Source organism: Rhea americana, unplaced genomic scaffold, assembly GCF_003343005.1.
Source record: "Rhea americana isolate MKP2758 unplaced genomic scaffold, rheAme1 scaffold_125, whole genome shotgun sequence".
Taxonomy (NCBI): domain Eukaryota; kingdom Metazoa; phylum Chordata; class Aves; order Rheiformes; family Rheidae; genus Rhea; species Rhea americana.
Window position 1 is genome coordinate 2,105,698 of NW_028185317.1, and position 19,790 is coordinate 2,125,487.

General features: G+C 43.8%; 1 protein-coding gene across 2 annotated transcripts in view; it reads right to left on the reverse strand.

Annotated features, from left to right (window-relative positions):
- Nucleotides 1–4,035: 4,035 nt before the first annotated feature.
- The window catches only part of BRWD3 (bromodomain and WD repeat domain containing 3), a 60,528-nt gene continuing 44,773 nt past the window's right edge, over nucleotides 4,036–19,790 (reverse strand). Inside the window, exons 31-37 of one of the 2 annotated variants that reach the window (XM_085325980.1) lie at nucleotides 17,444–17,500; nucleotides 16,787–16,927; nucleotides 16,355–16,507; nucleotides 13,700–13,863; nucleotides 13,060–13,157; nucleotides 12,339–12,491; nucleotides 4,036–11,235 (exon numbers count right to left, since the gene is read on the reverse strand). In XM_085325980.1, the coding sequence (XP_085182106.1) occupies nucleotides 10,451–11,235; nucleotides 12,339–12,491; nucleotides 13,060–13,157; nucleotides 13,700–13,863; nucleotides 16,355–16,507; nucleotides 16,787–16,927; nucleotides 17,444–17,500 (1,551 nt within the window). In that variant the 3' untranslated portion in view covers nucleotides 4,036–10,450. Of the gene's footprint in view, nucleotides 11,236–12,338; nucleotides 12,498–13,059; nucleotides 13,158–13,699; nucleotides 13,864–16,354; nucleotides 16,508–16,786; nucleotides 16,928–17,443; nucleotides 17,501–19,790 lie in introns of both variants that reach the window. The other variant, XM_085325979.1, reaches the window with a different exon arrangement.

Consider the following 19,790-nt stretch of genomic DNA (forward strand, 5'->3'; position numbering starts at 1 on the left):
AAACTCTCACTCCAGCTTTCATTTTAGTTCATGTGGACTCARCATATACCCTCTTCAATACTCCCAAAATTCAGGGGATAAAAGCCCATCCTGGCAGCTGGGAGCTGTATGAGATCGAGGAAGGTTTCTTTCTCTGTGTGTGTTTTGTACAAGCTTGTGAAACTCTAGTCCCAAGAACAGCTTGCCCAGGTCCACGGGGCACCTGTGTTCCCCAAACTCACCCTTACTCAAAGCACCCTCCTTYTCAGGCCCTGAATGAGACAAGTAGTATCTACACCCTTTTGAAGACTATTACTAAGCAGAGCACAAAGGCTCACAGCCATGTGAAGAGACCTACGAGGGTACTGAACTTCTTGCGTTTCATTTGAGGTTGTCAATAYGGGACACTACTGTTCAATATTAAAGCTGTTCCCACTGAGGATGCTTCCACAGTGCCCCCTTTGCATCTCCAACCTTCCTCATCACCTGCCCCAACAAACATTTCCTCCAAATCCTTTCCAAAATCAGCCTTCATAAGAGTAACATAAGTAGACAAAACCTGGATTGATAGGAATGAGCAACAAAGGAAGATGCAGTTGCTCCCTGACCGCTTCCTTTCGGCACTGCCACCTTCATGGTGTGGAGCAACGTCTCACTCCCCTCTGACCCCATCTGATACTTTGCTATGGCTTTTTACTTCCTCCTTTATTTCACACCCCCATTAGGATCAGTGCAGGTGGGCTATAACCAGCTTCAACTCTCTTTGGATCAATACTTAGCTCCAACACCCCCAGCTGTTAACAACCAAAATGACTCACCCGCTTGAGGAACAGTACGAGCCCGGCCTGGCACCGAGGCCAACCACAGCACCGCCCTCTCTGCAGCCCTCAGATCCTGAACTTAACTTTTACTGCCTGTAAAGAGAAGCAAAAGGCTGGAGCTGCATTCCCTGTGAAGGCTTTTGCCAGCTTAATTAAGCCGCTGTTGAAGAGGGCAAAGGGGAGCCGCTGGGCAGACCCGTGTCAACACACGCCGCGCTGCGCAGCAGGATGCACCCGTATCCATCTCGCTCGCAAAGCTGGAAGGAGAGACGAGGTCTCATCCCCGGCAGGCGAGCGCGCTCGCTCTCTGCCTCTGAGCGCCCTCAGCTGCGCACGTCCAAGGCATGGCGCAGATTTCCTGCGGCAGCAGGCGCGAGGGCCTGCAAGATGCTGTAACACGCAACCATGTCATAAATGTACCAGGCTCCCTCGTAAAGCAGGCAGGATTTATTGCCTGGGCTGCACCTTCTTCCTAGAATTTCAGGTCTAGTGATTCCCTGAACTGCTCCATCCTTTCCCTCTTTTTTCTCTCATGGAAAAATCACTATCTTTTTGCTCTGGGCTGAGGTACCTGAGCTGCACATGGAGGACAGGAGAAGACCTGCAGGGACATGGGGCTGCAGCTCCTGAAGCTCAGCAAGAGGCGCCACTGACCTGCGACGCTCCCCGCGCCGTGGCCGGCAGGACCGCACAGGGCAAGCAGCAATAACAGAAAACAAAGTAGAAGAGTTTCGACCACAGATTTCAAGAAATGTTTATTCTGGGACTTTGCCATTGCATAATCCGCCAGCTCTTCCAGCTCTGCTGCGGTTCATCACCAGGTGGCCGCCGCRTTTGGGGCTTTCTCCGGCTAGTAGAAAACAGAGAATACGTCGCCCCTGCTCCTTCTGTGGAGCCGAAATCCAGCCGCTCCTGCCACTTATGTGCYGTCCAGAGACCCTATGCGGAGCATCTTGCCCTTCTGATGTGGTGAGAGGATCATTTTGGCCCCTAAAGAAAGCAGCTCAATTTTTGCAGTATGGAGAGCTGGTCCAAAGCCCCGCACCCGCTCTGGGCACRGGGCAGAGGGAAGGGGCTGCAGGGCCGGGGTGGCCGAGGCTGCGAGAGGAAGGAAACGCCTGGTTGCAGAAGAAACCACCCACAGACAGCGGCTGCGAAGGACGGCGCGGTGCTGCCAGGGCAGGGCAGGCACAAAGCCGTGGGGAGGCAGCAGCATGGCAACCGCGATTTGTGCCGCTGTTTGTTTTCAGAGCCAACAGCTAACTGAGGTCAGCGTGCTCGTGGAGAGCAAACACCGGCGCACCGCGCGTCAGCCGAGGAGCTTTGCTGCACGCTTGCTCCTGCGCAATGCCGCGCCGCTTGGCGATTCCGTCGCGTCTTTGGCCGGGTGCTTTGCACCTCGCCCGCCTTGTAGCTCTGACGTGTCGGGAGCAGCCTGCAAAGGCTGCAGCCGGGCACAGAGCCTGCCGAGGGCGGCRAGCCCCGCGGCCGGCGGCCCTGGCCCCGCTGCTGCGGCCGTGCCCCCTCGGACGCTCAGCCCCGAGCTTTCCCTGCCGGCAGGGGAGCGGCGCTCTGCCTCGCTGAGGCCATTGCGTGGATGCGCTTGGTGCAGGGCTGGGGTGCGGCGCACGTGAAAAACGAGTTCAATTTTGTTCTTTGCCACCAGCGAGGACGAGAAAAAAGGCGCTCGTTTTTCTTGAGGCTCAGCTACAGGYGCCACCTTAAAAAGAAAACTTTCACTCCCATCCAAAAGGAGTTTCCATCTGGCTTCTTTCACTCAGCATTCTTGCACAATAAAATAAAATGTCAAATAAGTCCTGAGATTAAATAGGGGAAAAGCCAAACTGCTCTATCGTGAGAGCAGTATTTCACAGGATAGATTTATTTTGAGACAGATGAATGGCAAGCAAAAAGTTAACCGCAGAGAGGCTTTTGTTACTTAAATAGCTTGCAGTATTTTTGAGTATTAAACCATCCATCTATCCTGATAGCATACAAGGGCTTTAAAGCCCTTCTTCAGGGAATGTGCTCAGGACGACCAGGTTTGTCCTTTGGCACTGGGGGTCCTGTGGGGCGAAGCCCGACCCGCGGTGCTGCCCAGCTGYGCCGAGGCACCGGCAGGGCTCTGCCTTTCCTCTTCCCCTTGCAGGACAGCAGCCAGGTGGTTTCACCCAGGACACGCGTTGGTTTTTGGTTTAAACACTTGTTGCTTGCTGTTGAAGCTGGTGCGACAGGGCCCACATGCCTCCGGGCRAAAGCCACGACGAGTAAGGAACATCCCTCGCGCTCGGCTGTCCGCTCCTGCCTGCCGCCGCTGCTCCCTCGCGGCCCGTTGCCGTGGGAATTATCCGCTGGGGCTGTGGCTGCGGGGAAAGCCCTGCTCAAACAGCGCTACCACCGTGTTTGACAAGAGGGCCGGGAGCACCGGGGACAAGCGAGGACAGCGGCGTTTCCAGTGAAACACGCTGGGCGCTGCCGGAGCAGCCCCGCTGGGGCGGAGAGGCGCCCGGGCTCCCTTTCGCTGGGTGTTTTGGAAATACGTGCATGTTCCCTGGCAAAACAAACACGGAAACGTCGGTATTTCAAATCCTCGCCAGGCGCTGGCCCTCTGGGAGGCTAAGCCAGGCCGCGGCTCCTGCCTTGTGCCAGAGCCGAAAGCGGCGCTTGGTGCAAAGCGGCGCCGGGAGCCGGGACCTGGGGCCACCGCCGTGCCGAGCCGCCTCCTCCCAAACCCACGCGCCCGGGTTGTATCTCACAAAATTTCCCAAGAAAAGATGGGAAATTTTCCTCCCTTGCGCCTGGCGAAAAGCAAAACAGGCCGCGATTTGGGTGACGGACCCTTCTTGCTGCTGCCTGAGGCGCCGGCGCGAGCTCTCCAGCGCCCGCTGCAGCCAGGCCGGCGCGGACCCGGGCAACGCGAGCGGCACCGGGGCCCGCGCTGGCCCTGCACCCACGCGGCGGCTCCGTCCCTGGGGTCTTTGTCCCACAACAGCCCAAAGACCACAGCTGCACGACAGTTTTCCGCTGATCCAGCCGTCTGGGCTTCAAAAATTACCCAAATCATCAAGGTTATAAAAGTTTTTTTTGTTTGTTTGTTTGTTTTTTTTAAAAAAACAAACACAAAACTATTCCATTAAATCAAAAAGCGAGTGTTTCTCTTTACGTTGAAAGCTCATACTAGCTTTTGTCTTTTCAATGTAAGTAATGCTAAACCAGAGTTTATCTTTTTTTTTTTTTTTTTTTTTTATTAAGACAATCCCACAGCTGGAAAATGAAACATCCTAAATTACATAAGTGACTTCAAAAAAAACTCTAGAAAAAAATCTTTACAAATTTACATTTGTACAATACAAAAACTAACAGCTCATTGCATATAAATATTACATTTGGTCTGCCAACAGGTGGCATCAAAAATCCCTGAAGTATTCATTTAAAGGGACCTGAGATAGCGGATGTGAAGATATGGGCATAAATATCACCTGAAAAAAAAATAATAATATAGAAAGTAGACATAATTCTAATCGGTTTTGTGCATTTTTTAAAGTATTTAAAATCATCTAGAACATGAACTGTAGAGTCTAGATCACACAACTTCCTTGCTCCAAGATCAACTGTAACAACTGGTATTTCTAAATTAAATCTGCTGTAATGACTTATGTAAAGAATTAATAGCCTATATTATTTTTCACTAGAAATAACATAATCAGCCTCCGATTTCTGAATACATTTGAGTACCCGCCGTTCTCGAGACGGCGTTTTTCGGAGCCAAGGTGAAGCATCTTTATCTTCCTTCTGCCTGTAAAGGCAAGAGGAGCGGCGCCCCGGCGCCAGCCTCCCGCGAGCCCTCCGCTCCCCACGCGCTTAACAGACACCGAAATCGGGACGACACGCAGGGCTGGCCAGTTAAAAACCAAAACCAAAGCAAACATGGAAAAACTGCTCTGAATTGTCCACACGTTTAAATATTTTGCAAATATTTACGCATCTATAAATTCACAAACGTGACTGTACTTATTCAACAAAAGCATTGAGCCTCTTGCAAATGCAGCATCAAACCGCTCGGTTTTGCTTCAAATTCTCACAACTCTTACCAGGTACCCACATCCATGCACATAAATGTATTTAAGCACCATTTTTGTAATACTAGAGTTAAGGCTGTGACAGCAATTCCACTGGAAATCTAATTTTTCAGGGATTCATAGCACAGTTGTKTAAGTCTGCTGTGGGCTGAAACATGACTTTAAAAATGTACAAGCTTCCAACAGGTCTTTGCCTTTCTATTACTAAAAAAGACAACTTTTAGACTAAATTTTGCAGGCTGTTACTTACTGTACATAAAGGAGGTTTTTTTTAAAATGTGTAAACTTCTGATATACTAATATTTGAAAATTATCTATCGCACATGCGCAGTAATTTTCTATAATACATACTTGTAAGAACACACTGAGAGCTCCCTACAATACTAGAGATTTATCCTTGGATTGTTAACTGCTCCTTCAGTCTATCTTGTAAATAATTAGCATTTTATAAAATTTCCGTGACAATTAAAACAAACAAACAAAAAAAAAATCAAGAAATGTAAACACACAAATACATTTTTTAAACGTTAAATTTGTGATACAGACCAACGATAGCAGGACACCTGAAGCCAGGCTCAACAGGACGCCCTTACACCTACAGCTATTGAGTTTTCCCTGTCATTGACCACCCAGATATTAAGGATGAAATATTAATCTTGAATTCTCATCAGAACTCATTTAAATTCGTTTTCCCATTTTAAGGGGGTGCGAGTTTGAATGGATGTCAGAAACATTCTCCAGACACTTTGTATGTTAAAGTTKGCCAAGATTCATCTTGCTTTTCACGGCCAGGAGCTCTTCGAAACATTGTCCAAAGCAACCCGTTCTAGCTGGTCCTGCCATAGTTTAAATTACTGGGAGACTCCGTCCACTGTACAACACGATGCCAATTCTTTTCAGTGCTTAACGAACTATTCAGTCTTCATACGTTTGTGTGGTAGAAGCAGCTAAGGTATACGTTTAAAACTAATTTTAAGGAAAAACTAAAATATGCAACAGGATACAAAATTTTAAGTAACCMACAATGATCCACAGATTATTTTCTAATGATCGTTTTGGGTGAAGCGGAGGTGTTGACCTCTGCTCGCTTTTACGCGTTGAAATTCCCCGGCTWGAAAGAGCAACCCCGACGGACTTGTCAAGGCTCCGCTACGAAAGCACGCCAGACGCCCGCTCCGCCCCAGCCCTCCGCCTGCCACTCAGGAAGGTGAGCTCGAAACCCAAGAATTTACAGCTGACTCGCGACGAGATCCGAACGTATCTGGCGGAAAGGGTCGCTTCCTCCCGCAGCGCCCCGCGGGCCTCAACACCGCAACCGCCGCGCGACCGAGACACCCGCGGCCCTCGGCGCCCCGCCGCGCTCGGAGCGGACTGCGGAGGGAGACGACCCGTGAAAGAAGCGGCAGCAGGAGGGACGCTGAACGCTTCGGTGGGAAGGCTCAGCACACRCTCGACAGCTACGACAGAGCTTAAAACGAGGTGTAAAGGAGCGATAAACCGCACGGGCCCAATTTGAGCTCAAGCACCCACGTGAAAGTTTCATGGGTTACTTCAAATGGAAACAGCCCGGGAGGCAGGAAACACATGACTTGTAGAAGTTGTACATTAACTGAAATTCATATTGCAAGGGGGAAAAAAGTAGCAATTCAGCGGACATAACGCAYGTTTTAAGGGCTGTCAGGTGGAACCAAACGCTGCCGTTTCACGGCGCTGGGCACGCGGCAGCGCGCGCAGGCCGATCCGGCTGCCACRCCGCTTGCGCACCCGCGGCGCGTAGGCGGCGGAGCCGCAAGCCCTCCGGCCTCCCACGCTGAACAAATCTGCCCCCAGCAAGCTGGGAACGCTGCTAACAAGCAAAGCAAGGCAGATAAAAATAATGCAAAATCATGGAAGAGTTGCTTTTCTAGACAAATAAAATGCAGAGAAAGCGGCAATCTTCTACTCTAATCATCTAGCTAAAACAAAATTCATCAAGATACCATAAATTTTCGTAAGAGCATCATAAATAACTAAACAGCTATTCCCTGAGGAATAACTAGAAGAGAATCATGTTGTGCAAAAGCAGCATGGAGGAAAGGTAYGGAGGCGGGCAAGGAGAAATACAGGGAAGCTAAGGAAAAGAGGTGGAAGAGAATAAGARGAAAACAAAGTGATAAGAGAAACTTAAAAACAGGCAAAGTCAGGGCTGAGCTGATGCAACAGCACGTCAGTACTGACGGATCAACTTGGTCATTCATGTCCTGGCGCAGGAAGAGAGCAAGCGTGCGCGCGGATTTGTAACCAGGACAAATCTGGAAATAAAGATGCACACAAGACCTTCAGCCCCACCTCCGGAGAGGACAAAGCATTCAGGGCTGAATCCGCAGCGAGCAAAATCACGCGGGAGGCGAACCCGAACTTGGAGATGGCTCTGAACGGCCTCAAGTCCTCCGGCGCGCGGGAGGAGAACCGGGCGACATTTCGCGCCTAGTGAAACCTCGACGCGGCGACGCCTGCAGCCAAGTCTGCCCGGGCAGAGGTGGCCCCGGGCTGCCCGGACGCCGGGCCGCCCTCAGGACGCTCCGGGACCAGGCTCCCGGGCGGCGAGCCCGCCGCCAGCCGAGCCGCCGGGGGCTCCGGCGGAAGCGCGAACGTCGAGACCGGGCACCGGGGACCTCGGCAACTTCGCACGGCGCTGCCTGGGCTCTGGGTCACGGCCGAGACCGTTCTGCGATCCTGATGGCGCAAGGCTCAAATCATTTCGCTGCTTCTGCTGCGCCTTTTGGGCTGATACTAAGTTTTCTGTGGCTCCAGGCAGAGCATGGGATTTGAGAGACAGTGTCCAAGTTACTGCAAAATTACAAATAATCCACAGAAGGAGGCTATGAGAAATCAAAAGCCTAACTCAGAGAAAGAACCCAGATACAAAACCAAGTAAAAATAACATTTCTAAAAACAAGTTACTTCTTTTCATGCTTATAAAAAGGTTCTCATGCACAAAAAAAACCCATTTTTTTAAAACGATAAGCAATAGCTCTGTTGTTCTAGCACACCCTGCTGTCTAGCTCCTAAATCATGTAACGCATTTGATTAATACTTACGCCACAGCAAAGTGATGCTTCACTGTTATCTTCACAGTACTTCATTACATAGAAAAGATACATTTAAGAACATATTTAATCTTATTCTAATTGTTGCTAAAATACACAAACTTATGATTTCTCTGGAACCCACGTTTTATCTCCCCCCAAGCCCTACACAAAATAAATTAGTAAGTGGATCTTCAGCCAGTGAGAAATACCTGAAAAGCATTTCTTCTGCATTTCAAGATTTTCAGGCTTTAGAATAGAAACCATAGTGTTTATATTAGCTGAATAGAACTCACCTAGAAGGGGTATGATTCCGACTATGCATACATCCTTTTCCTGGTTACCCTATGCAAGAGGACCAATCATTCAAAGAAATAATAATTTCTTATAAATATATATATATATATTTTATATATATAAGAGATGATAAGACAGGTGTTTATATTTTAAAGCCCAATACAGAACTAGGAGAGACTCTGAATTTTTTTTCCATCAAAAACAAAACTGAATTAAGTCCAGAAATGGACTATAGCTAATCCAAAACAATTCTTATTAAAGGAAAAATGTATGATTTCTGTACTGTACCATAAGCTCATATTAATGCTCTTAACAATTTAGGATATACCCTCCTCCATCACAAAACTAAACCTCTGCATTTTTTCAAGTTATTTTGCATCTAACTAGAATTTTTGGAAAGCGAGATAAAATAGCTAGTGCTTAATATAGAAAGTCAAAAATTAAATTTCTTCTGCATCTGAGAATATACAGGGGTCACACTCTCCTGCCTGAGGTTTTCCAGAATTATTGACCAAGCTGTGCACAGAAGAACAAACTTAAGGATACTGGATGAAGGTTTTTAAAAACAAACAATAAATAAACACTCCATCAAATCTTCTCTTTTTCATTTGTTCTCTCTGCATAACCTAACTCACTCTCTTCACCAAGATAGAAACGTCAGACACATTTAGATAGAGGGAGAAAAATTGAGCCCCATTTATATTCCAACCAGACCCTACGAAGAGGCTGCTAACCTCCAGCTCACCCCATGTGAAAACACATTTCTGTGCACAGAGATGGCCTGTCTTTCATCGAGGAGCACGACTACAAACTTCCCAGATACCATCACATTCTGTACCATTCCTACCAAAATGATTTCTGTTTTCAAGTCAGTATTTTTCAGTATAACAAAAGATAAGCATACAGTGCAACGTGAATTCTCTTCTGGAAGCTTGAGATACAAGAGTCTTTCTGCAGGATGTGAAGAGAAACTTATTGGTACTGCCATAAAGTAAGAGGAGCCACCAGAGATACTACAGCTCCGTCCGGCTTCCTCAGAAGCATCAAGGGACAAATTAAAATAAACACAAATTTGCACTGAGTAAGTGGTAGCAGAAATGCGTGGGAGACAGTTGGCCTATCTGCACAAACAAATTACCACCGGCTGAAAGCATTATGCTTCTGAAAACTCTGATAATTATTTAGATTTGTTTTCACTGTGTCAATATAATGAAGATATAGTTACTTTACAGCTTAGCAAGCATTTCCATCCCTCTATGCTCCTTCTTGCCTCTTCTTCAACACATACTGAACAATAGCATCTATTTTCTTTTAAGTTTCCAGTAGTTGTAAATAGAGGTAGCTGAGCTACTATTACGAATCATGTTATGCTTTGAAGAGGAGGAACCTTTCAAATGTTGAAGTTACCCCTTAGCTGCACAATCTCTATTAATACTATAAAAATATGAGAGGACAAAAAGAAAATAGATGCAAGTAACTTTTGCATTTGGCACCTTTTGTCTAGATATTCATACTTCTCAAGTATTCTCTTTTTAATAAAGTTAATGCACACATAGGACACACCACATCAAAGGTTTGCTACATATTTACAAGGCACCAACCCTTTGTCACTTTTTACATGAATAAAGAACCGATAGAAAGCACATCAGGACCCCCGTAACTGTAGTATAGATATACTTCAGTTCAGCACAATTCATGAATGTTTGGCCTGGGAAGATTAAAATAATCCAGATCCTTCTTACAATATAGAAACTGTAAACATTTTATAGCTGCCTTTAGGATTGGTGTATTGTGCAAAAGTTATAATTATTACTGTGTATAAGGATTTATGGCAGAAACCACATAAAAACTCTGTAAGAAGGTGCTATTTCTATAATACAAAAACAAAACAAGGGAAGAAATTCATAAGCATGATTCAAAACGTCATGTTCTTATTGAGAAGCTGGAAGCCTCTTTAATGTGATGAGCTTGTAGTGCGTGGGGAAGAATTTCTGCAATTTAAGGCCTAATGAATAAGGCTTATTTTGACCAATGAAGTGTGGCGATCTGAAGTTTTAAAACAAATGCATACTGACATAATGGAAAAGCACCACTGTGAAAAGTGAGTGGAGTCCCCGCACAACTTGCTTGGTAGATTTTCTGGTAAAATCCCTGCAGTAGAAGGCCATTGAAGTTCTTTTAGAATTGTTCCAAAGTTTTTCATCTGTCAATAATTCCATCCCATGAGATGGCTCACCCTGGCTTTTTCTGTCATTTTACGCACCCTGCCTGACCTGGAAGTACCAAGGTTCAAAGGATCCTCGGTGTGCACAAAATTGTCATTATCCGAATCATCGTTATACAAGACAGTTCTCCTGCCCTCATTCCTTGTTTTGATTCGAGGTGGCCTGCTGAATCGCCCTCCAAACATATTTTCACCAAATTGTCCTCCAAAGAGATTTTCAAACTCATCATCTGTAATGCGGGCACGTTTGGCTCTGGTGGCTCCTCGTGAGGCTCCTCTACCTCCTCGGCCTCTTCTTCCTCCCCTGCCACCACCTCTTCCTCTGCCACAGCCTCTTCCACCTCTTCCGCCTCTTCCCCCTCTRCTCCATCTCCCCCACCTCCCCCATCTACCTCTCCTCCCTGTCCCTCTGCCCTGCCAATTTCTTTTTCCACTGGCAATTTTTCTTTTGATTTTTCTTTTGGGTTTTTTGGATTGCACAACTTTGCTGTAGTCGTGGTCTCCATCAATGTAATCCTGATCTGTTCTAGATGTTGATTCAGAGTCTGAATCAGAGCCACTTCTGCTTTCAGAACTTGAACTCGATCCTGATTCCCCACTTTCTGATGAAGATAAACCAGATTTTTCTTTTAATTCTCTCTTCTTTTCCTCTTCCTCTGCCTCCTCTAGATGCTCATCATCTTCTGATGCACTTACTAACTTCCTCTTGACTCCTATTCGAAGTTCTCTGCCATCACCATTTGTAAGTGGTCCATCAGGAGAGAGATCTAAGCAAACACAAAATAATCCAATCAGTTATAATYATCATGACTGAGCCAAATCAGGTCAAAGAAATAGGATTCATCTCATCTGCTTGTGGGCGCATCCAGKAGAGATCTAACGGAGCTCATTGCAGTAAACGACTTCCATATTCCATGGAGAGGAACAGCTATGCTCTAAGGGGGAAATTTATCAGACTAAATTTAAACACAGTTCATCTTACCCTACAGCAAGCACCACAAACTCTGTTGACTAAGTATCTACCAAAAATTCAGCCAAGAAAATGAGCCGAGAGTGACTAGCTCAGACACAAACATCTAAATTTACTCACATGAAAGGTATTTTTGCCTAAGTTATCTAGGTTAAAAAAAAATCAAATTCATTTAAAACCTAATAATACACATTAATATAATACTCCGCAAGTAGTATTTATTTGCTCTCAAATACATGTCCTGAAAACCTTAGTCCAGGGTATATTTCAAACACAGTTTCAAGATGGTAAGTAATTTTAAAAAGCTCAATAGAATTGCTGAACACCTTAAGTTAAAAATATAGTAAAGTGCTTTGCTGGTTTAGGTCCTAAAACAGTGCATTCTTCAGAGCTGCAAATCTGACCAGGGAGGTTAAAAATCTTCTCTAACATGCGAAGCCAAAAGCTTTCATATAGCAAACAGCACTGTTACAACACAGGAGTAGGAACTTGCACTAAGTTTTAGTTATGACCAAAGTACTTCAAAATTTATAACTTTTCTTTCTCTTCGGTTTCAACTTGATTAATAAAAGGAAAAGGTCTGGAGAGGGGATTGTGTTGATTTAGTTTGCTTATTTGTATCCGTGGGGATCTTAATTGAGAATTTAAGTTTTTCCATCTGGAGAAGTTTTAAAAGTCTTCACTGTAGGGTGTGTGGTATCGTGTGTGCGCTGCAGCTCAGAGAACAGACCTCAGAACTGTAAAAAGTAAGTTAACTTAATTCCTTTGTAGCATAGTTCAGGGCCATAACAATGTTAGACTCAGGAAAAATGATCAAAATCATCAGACAGAAGCAATATCTTGTTTCTAGGGAAAACAGTCACTCAGAGAACAATACTACTTTTTTTTTTTTTTCCCCACCTTGTTTTACTGGCGTTGATTTACTTCTGATCGGTCTACTTTTCCCTGGATCAATGGTATTTCCACTTCGGTTCTGTGTATTTGAGCCTGATGAAGATGGCTGGCCTTCCATCTCCTCACCAGTGGCTGAACCCAAAGGTTCCTCTGCTGTATCTGAAACTTAAGACAGGTCACCACCAACTCAACAGTGCACCGTCTATCCTCTGTTTACAGGGCTGAAATGCAAAGGCATTTTGGGGAGATTTTGCCTTACCCAGGGTAGTGCCTATGTCAGGAGATTAGCCTCCCCGGGTTCTTTCTCCAGTCACGAGGAGATGTACATTCCTCCGAGCAGTAACTCAAATTTAACTAACTTAATGTGTTTGAAATTGCTGCATGAGAGACGCCCATGTACAGAAAGTCTAGGCTCTTGTCACCTTAATTRATTTTTACCAAGAAGAGATCAAGTTTCTCAGTTCCCTGACACTTACCAATAACTTACTAACAGATGGAGGGTCAAGTTTAGCTAACACAGTCTACAGATAACAAATTCACATACCCTTGCTACTTGCTCATCCAACAGGTGGGTTACACACGTGTCTCATGAATGTAAGATTTAAACTGAGTATTAAGCACCTATCAGTTTTTTCATCACTCTGCAAATAAAAATTGTTACAAGGGACAGCATACATTTTAGACGCTATTTATCTTAAAATTTCTCAAAAAAAAAGTTTCAACCCACCATGAGATGAAACTGAAGAACTAGTCCTAGTCAAAGGCAGTGAGGTATTCTGGTTGCTTTTAGGCTGCATCTTCATTTGCTTCTGTTTCCCCTTTGGGCTGACRACACAAAACATCCCAGAGAAATGAAACTGTTAACAGGGAACTAAAACAAAAAACAATCCCCCCACCTSAAAGTGTCTTTCTTTTGCAGCATATATATATTATAAATGATTTCCATTTCCCAGAATTTGCATATCTCTAGTAACACTAAAAAAAGTGACAATGTCATTCTGTTTGATAAACATGTGGTTTTGCAAAAACTACAACATTTAGTTTACTTTGATTACGCGTCATACAGAAGCCTGTGAAGTGTTATACAGATCTTTCTTGATAGTTACCAAGGGGAGGCAGAAAGAAACTTTTTTTCCATTGTACCCAGAAGGAATACKACTAATCACATAGCCTTTCGCTTACCAGAATTATGTACAAACTACAAAGCAAACATAAGATTAGACCTCATGATTTGATCACCTGAGAGAGCAACTGTACCAGGAAATGAGCAATACTGCTGTCGACTGGTTATTCACAAAGGTCTGTCTGCCACCGACATCAAATCTCTCAAATGATTCTGATAGCAAGTGTCACTGTCATGAAGTTACCTGGACGCTCTGCTAGTTGAGGGTGAACTGCTACTGCTTCTTAGTCGTTTTCGGTACCGTGGCCTTCTCCTCTTCCGACACTGCATTGCTGACTTGTATTCAGAGATGATGTTTTTCATATGATTTTCAAATAAGGCAGAGAGTCGAAGTGTCATGCTGTAAATCTGGAGGAAGAAGTCATAGCTATATTTATTGAAAGTTTACTAACTGGTAGTTAAAAAAAAAAAAAAATCACAAAGACGCCCAGACGTCATTCTTAACAGTCCAAAAGAAAAAGTCATGCCGTCACTCAACTACAAGGATCTCCACAAACAATTTCCATTAACAGTACATGGTTATTCTCACAAGAGGAAGTGTTTTCATAAAGTATTTACAGTACAAAATATTTACAAGATTAAAGAAAAACAGATACCTGCAACATAGAAACACTGCCTCCTGTTCGGATGTCTTTTTAGTTATGACAGACTAATAGTTAAATTCAGCATAAATAAAACAAAGCTCTTAATTGCCTCCTCATACCTATACCTCTCTGCTACACCTACTTTTCCGAAAACTGCACAAAAACCAYCAAGGACTTCACCTTGGAATCAGAACTCTTCCCATTTCTTGCGGTCTCTCTGAATAAAACCTCTTTGATACAAGCTTTTCTTTCCATTTCACAGAATTTAATTCTCCTCCGGACCCTTACATTACAGCAACATCCCTCTCTCTAGCTCCAGTAGACGGTGYCTTGCCCCACTTGCCTCCATTCAGGATGCTGTTGCAAGCATGGGCTACGAAAAACTCAGGATGTTGACACACATTTGGCAGCAGGCGAACCCGCAGTGGCAGAAGGCCGCGCTGTGCACCCCAGCTCTCCCACAAAGATCACCTCACGGTATTTAAGCAGAGGGATACTGATGGACCACTAAATTATTTGTTGATTCACAAGTTGTTCAGTTATCAATGCATGAGACTGGAAATTCCCAGGGAGCAYGCAGCAGTCAGTCAGTCACCAAATTTCATCTGGTATTAAGCGCACAGAATACCCTCAGACAGAACATCTGTCTTTTTACAGTCCTTTACTGACTTCTTTTCCATTAAAACAAGCAAAAGTTACCGGTCTTCAGAGCTCACCCCCAGCCTGTCCTTCAGCCCGTATCCAATTCCGAGTGTTCAGTCCACCTCCAGTTAGGGAAACGTTTGTGCTTTCTCTCCTGCTGACCAGCACCCAGGAGGAGTCGCCCCACCCCACACCACCACCCTGCSACAAGCTGTCTCTCACCACCCTGCCTATACAACACACTGCGGTTGTCAGCGCACGGATGAGCCAAGACCAGCACTCTTCAGCCGACTAGTAACGCCGCACTGCTTCCTGCTCCCTCCCGTTTAGCAGCACCTGTRCTTGGACTGAAAGTTCTCCACAGCACACTCTCCTCTTTCCTCTGCTTCACAGCGTAATAAAATCTTGCTTAACCACATGTTAGGCACCCCATATAAATTTTTCAGATTAAATTCTGTGTCTTATTGTGCCCTAAACAATCATAGCTCTGTCTAGTCCCAGACAGCACGTGTTTTATTCTTAATTTATAAATGCTCCTATTCTTTTAGAAATATTAGTACTGTAACAAATATTCTTCTCAAATCCGCTAACTGATGTGTGTGGGAGATGTCATTTTGTCAGAACTTAAGCATTTTATTTAATATGCAGCTTTTCCTTACAATAATAAGGTCATAAAAACACCAGTTCTGCTTAATGTTTGGAAATATAATAAAAATTCTTTCTACCTTTATATTATGAAGACATCAGCRAGATGAATTTTCTATTTCACATCAGCAGTGGTAATAACTGCATCTGTGTCCTCCTGCCAGCTTGTGATATTATGAGTGTAAGTGATACATTACTAGAGCATTTGAAAACCTGTAGAACAGTTTGATCGTTCAGCAGCTTAGGATAAGCTGAGAGGCGATGGCGGCAGAGAAAGCATAGCTATGTTTACCTGGTCAGTCCATTACACTTAGTCATTTCATCTAGCTCAAATAAAACATACCCACATTCTAACATTTCAATCTACCCTCTCCCTCTCGCCATATTCTGTTTAGGGCTCCAGTCCAGTACATTTTTTCTGCCTATGTAGATTCTTATTCCTGCATGGAGAAAATTGCACACTTAGCACTGACAGACAACCAAGGCAACACCATGCAGAAKCACTGCAAAGTATATGAAGTAAACTAGAAAAAATTAAGTATCATGCTTCTCATTTCTTCCAGTAATAGAAAAATTGCATAATACTTGCATTAACAGTATATTTTARAATATTGTGCTATACATATACTGCTACGAAACTGATAGCCTCTATTCCAGGAATAAATCACTGAAAAAATAAAAGAAACTGGTGATCAGTTTTCTGCTACAAATGTTCAAAGAAATGACAGCAACAGTAACCATAGAATTTCTCAGAAGCTTTAAGTTCAGAAAATTCAGATAAAAATGCATTCAGGTCAAAAGTGATTCTAGTGAGCAAAACAAAGCAAATTTATAAACACAGGTCCCAGTGACCTGGACTCCTCATTTTTATTTTAAAACGCTGTAGTTTGCTCTCCAGAAACAAACTATATTTCATGGACTGTATTCATGTAAGGCAGGATCTTGTAGAGAAGGCATTTATTACTTACTCGAGACTTTTTATTAGGAGTGTAAGCTTTAGAGTTGCAGAATATTAAACGAATATCTTTGTAGAATTCCAAGGGACTGGTATAGTTTCCTGCTTCCAAGGTTTCTTTCACAGTGCTGAAGTCCATAGGAGTGTCTACAATGTCTCGATAATCCTGTAAGAACACACAAGTAAATAATAAAGGTGAACAAAGGTGAATTCTATGTCAATAAAAACACCTAGGTATTTACCCACAATTATTACCTCAAATAATTATTACCACTTAGAAAAGAGATTTTAGAGTTACTGTAGATAATTCTCTGAAAACACCAGCGCACAGAACATGAGCCATTCCAACTCGGAAAGGCAGAGCTTAGCAATATGCCCAGCATGGAACTTTGCCAAAAGGATGAACATTAGTTTTTTTCACTTTGAATACAAAAGTCGTACTTACGGGATAGGAAAAGAGATCCACCGGCTGTCTGAAAGGCTCRGAGTCCTCTCTTTCATAAATCAGATTTAATAACTGCTTGCATTGCTCTTTCCAAGCATCAGGGCTTGCTTTCACAGGCTGTCTTTTTACTGGTCGTCTTACCTGCAGGGAACCAGATATACTCTATCATTTTTGCGAGTACGCAGATTCTTCACACCTTAGATTCCTATTAATTTACTAGAGATCTGATTCAGAGCAAAAGTCTACAACTGAAAACAGAATTGCATTAAGATTAACACACATTTACATTCATAGCATMACAATATGCAATTCATAGAAATATTTTTTTTCATCAGTACATGAATATTCAAATCCAGGAGACGTATGCAATATTTCAGATCCAAACTTGCTATTTTTTGTCAGTTTTCACTCAAATTGGACTGAAAATGGACCTTGTTCTAGATCAAATAAAAAACGATTCTTCAGCATTTGAATCAATTTTCCTATAAACTAACATCCTTCGCTGCCAGCACTCACATACGCTTGGCTAATTAGCGCAGTTAGYCCTATAGACTATAGCCTATGACAAATTTAAGCTATTCCAGACTTAAATGGATGCGATTCTGTACCCAGTCTGTCTCCCTTCACAACCTAGCCCCACCAGAAGAGTTTACTCACTCGTCTTTTTCCAGAGGATGTTCCTGGAGCATCTGAATCTACATCTACTTCTGCCACCTAAAGAAAAAGGTAACGATTACACACATGAACGCTTCTATGCGGACACAATAAGGAAAACAAACAGGGCTAAAACTCCAAAAGTGAGCAACAGACTGTTTTAAAGTACTCAAGTGCAATGAATGAATCAGACTCAAGAAGAAAGAAGCATAAATAGAAGAGGAGAAAAACCACATTTCTCACTTAATAGTTCAAAAGGGAGGGAGAAAAAACAAGACAAACAACAACAACAACAACAACAAAAAAAAACAAGCACATTGGATCCCCAAATGAGCATTGAATCTGCGCATGTCCATCCAAAATCCAGACATCAGGTTATACAGGCTTATAGCCAGGAGCTGCTCTGCTGCCTAAATCATCACAAACCATTTGCAGTGCTTTTTACACAAGTCTTAAATGTGCTACAAAGTAAGAACTGCAACCACGACATATCCCAGAAAGGGAGCAGAAGACGCTGAAGGCATTGCTAATAGGTCTGCATGTTTGCATACTTAGTAACTAAACCTCCCCATCACGGACAAATGAGGCTTCTTAMTACAGAAGAAAAAAATTTTTCAGTAGTCTCAGCCAACCTGACTGGGGTGACAATTTCCTCTTGATCCCAAATGTAGTGGTCAGCGTGCAGCACGTAACTTACCCGTGAACATCTAAGCAATGCATCTTTTACCCTGGGATTTCTAAGTGAAGTCAAACCTAATGCACTAAGGGCTCACAGGTTTTTTTTTTTCCTATAAAGAAGTCAGAACAAGAAGGATCAAGAAGTAAAAAGCTCCACAATGATTCCCTGTAGCAAGCCACTTTCAACACGGTGAGAAGAAAGGAWTGCTCTCCAAAGGAAGAAGTTTGGAGTCAGCAACATGCAGCACACGTACCAGGGAGGGCACAGGTCCGAGTGGGACACAGTAAGAAAAACACCAGAACCCAAGGASAGCAGGCACCACTGGAAAAGATTATCTTTTCTTTGGGCCAGAAAGCAATCCCATTCCCCCTGAGCCACTACCCCTTCTTCACACGGGGCCCAGCAATGCTGAACACAACGGCGGACCGGCGTGCTAGCGGCAAAGGCAGCCTCTCTGGGGAACAGACAGACTCTGCGGCACCTTACTCGGGACAGTCTACTGGACCTACCAACTTCATCTGCTCCGTGGCACCTACAGTTCAAAAAGACTGTGCAGAGCAGCGGGGATCAGACCCGCTGTGGCTGCTCCGGCCCTCTGACCAGGGGCTCAGCCAAGCCTCAGATGCATYGGGGATACACCTAAAGAGAGCTTTACTGAAGAGAAGGCTCCATGGGAACGATAACATATTTCTGCTCTGGCTCAACTCTGCGGTGCCAAGGAAGAGACTGGCGATCTGGGGATTATGGCTTCTCAAAAACCAAGACATGCTCTTTGAAGGGCCAGGGAGAAAGGAAGGAGAGTTAGTAACAACGCTGGACACTTGTGATCACTGTTTGATATGGAACAGGTCAGATTCACAACAACGAAGTACAGTCCTCCCAAGTATGTGGAGATAGGAAAGGAGGATCTGCTATTTTAGGTCATGGGAACCCTTATTTTTCTTCAAAATACTCTTGAAAGAGTCTGTGAAAATAACTGCATTTATTATATGTTTATTTTTATAAAAGTAATTAAAAAATTGCATTGTAGTATACATTTTAAGTTTCACATACAAATCTAAGGCAATAGCACTTCTAAATCTGTAACTTACAGATTTAGTGAATCTGTAGCAAAGATGACAAAAGTAACAATTATCTGCTGTCCTTGTTCCACAGTAGTCTATTACAAAGAATTACAAATGACACAAGGTTTCTGCGACAGCCACAAGCATATAGAGGTTCTACCAGCAACCAAGTTTAGGTTAAATAATTGCAAATCACAACTGAGATAACTTCACAACTGCATTTCACTCAGACTAGCTCATGTATTAGTAACCTACACCAAAGTAGTAAAACAAAAACAAGCGATTTAGTTTAAGAGGTCACAGCTTTAAAATGTAAAGTACAGCACATTTCAAAATATGTACAAACTGCATTTAAGGGCAGAAGGTAGAAGAAGAGAGAGAAAAGTAAAGGAAGTGATATCTAAACTGGTTTCTATCTGTCATTCCCTTCACTGTATGACTGACAAGAAAGGACAAAGAATTACAAAGGAAAACCAGTTCTGCTGCTTCCTGCCAATGAAAGAGCTTCTGTCCATCTGGTTCTCCAGAGAGAAAAACAACCCTAATTCATATTCCCCCTGCTTACTAATATTTCTTTGGACAACAAAACATTGTGCACTTAGAGAAC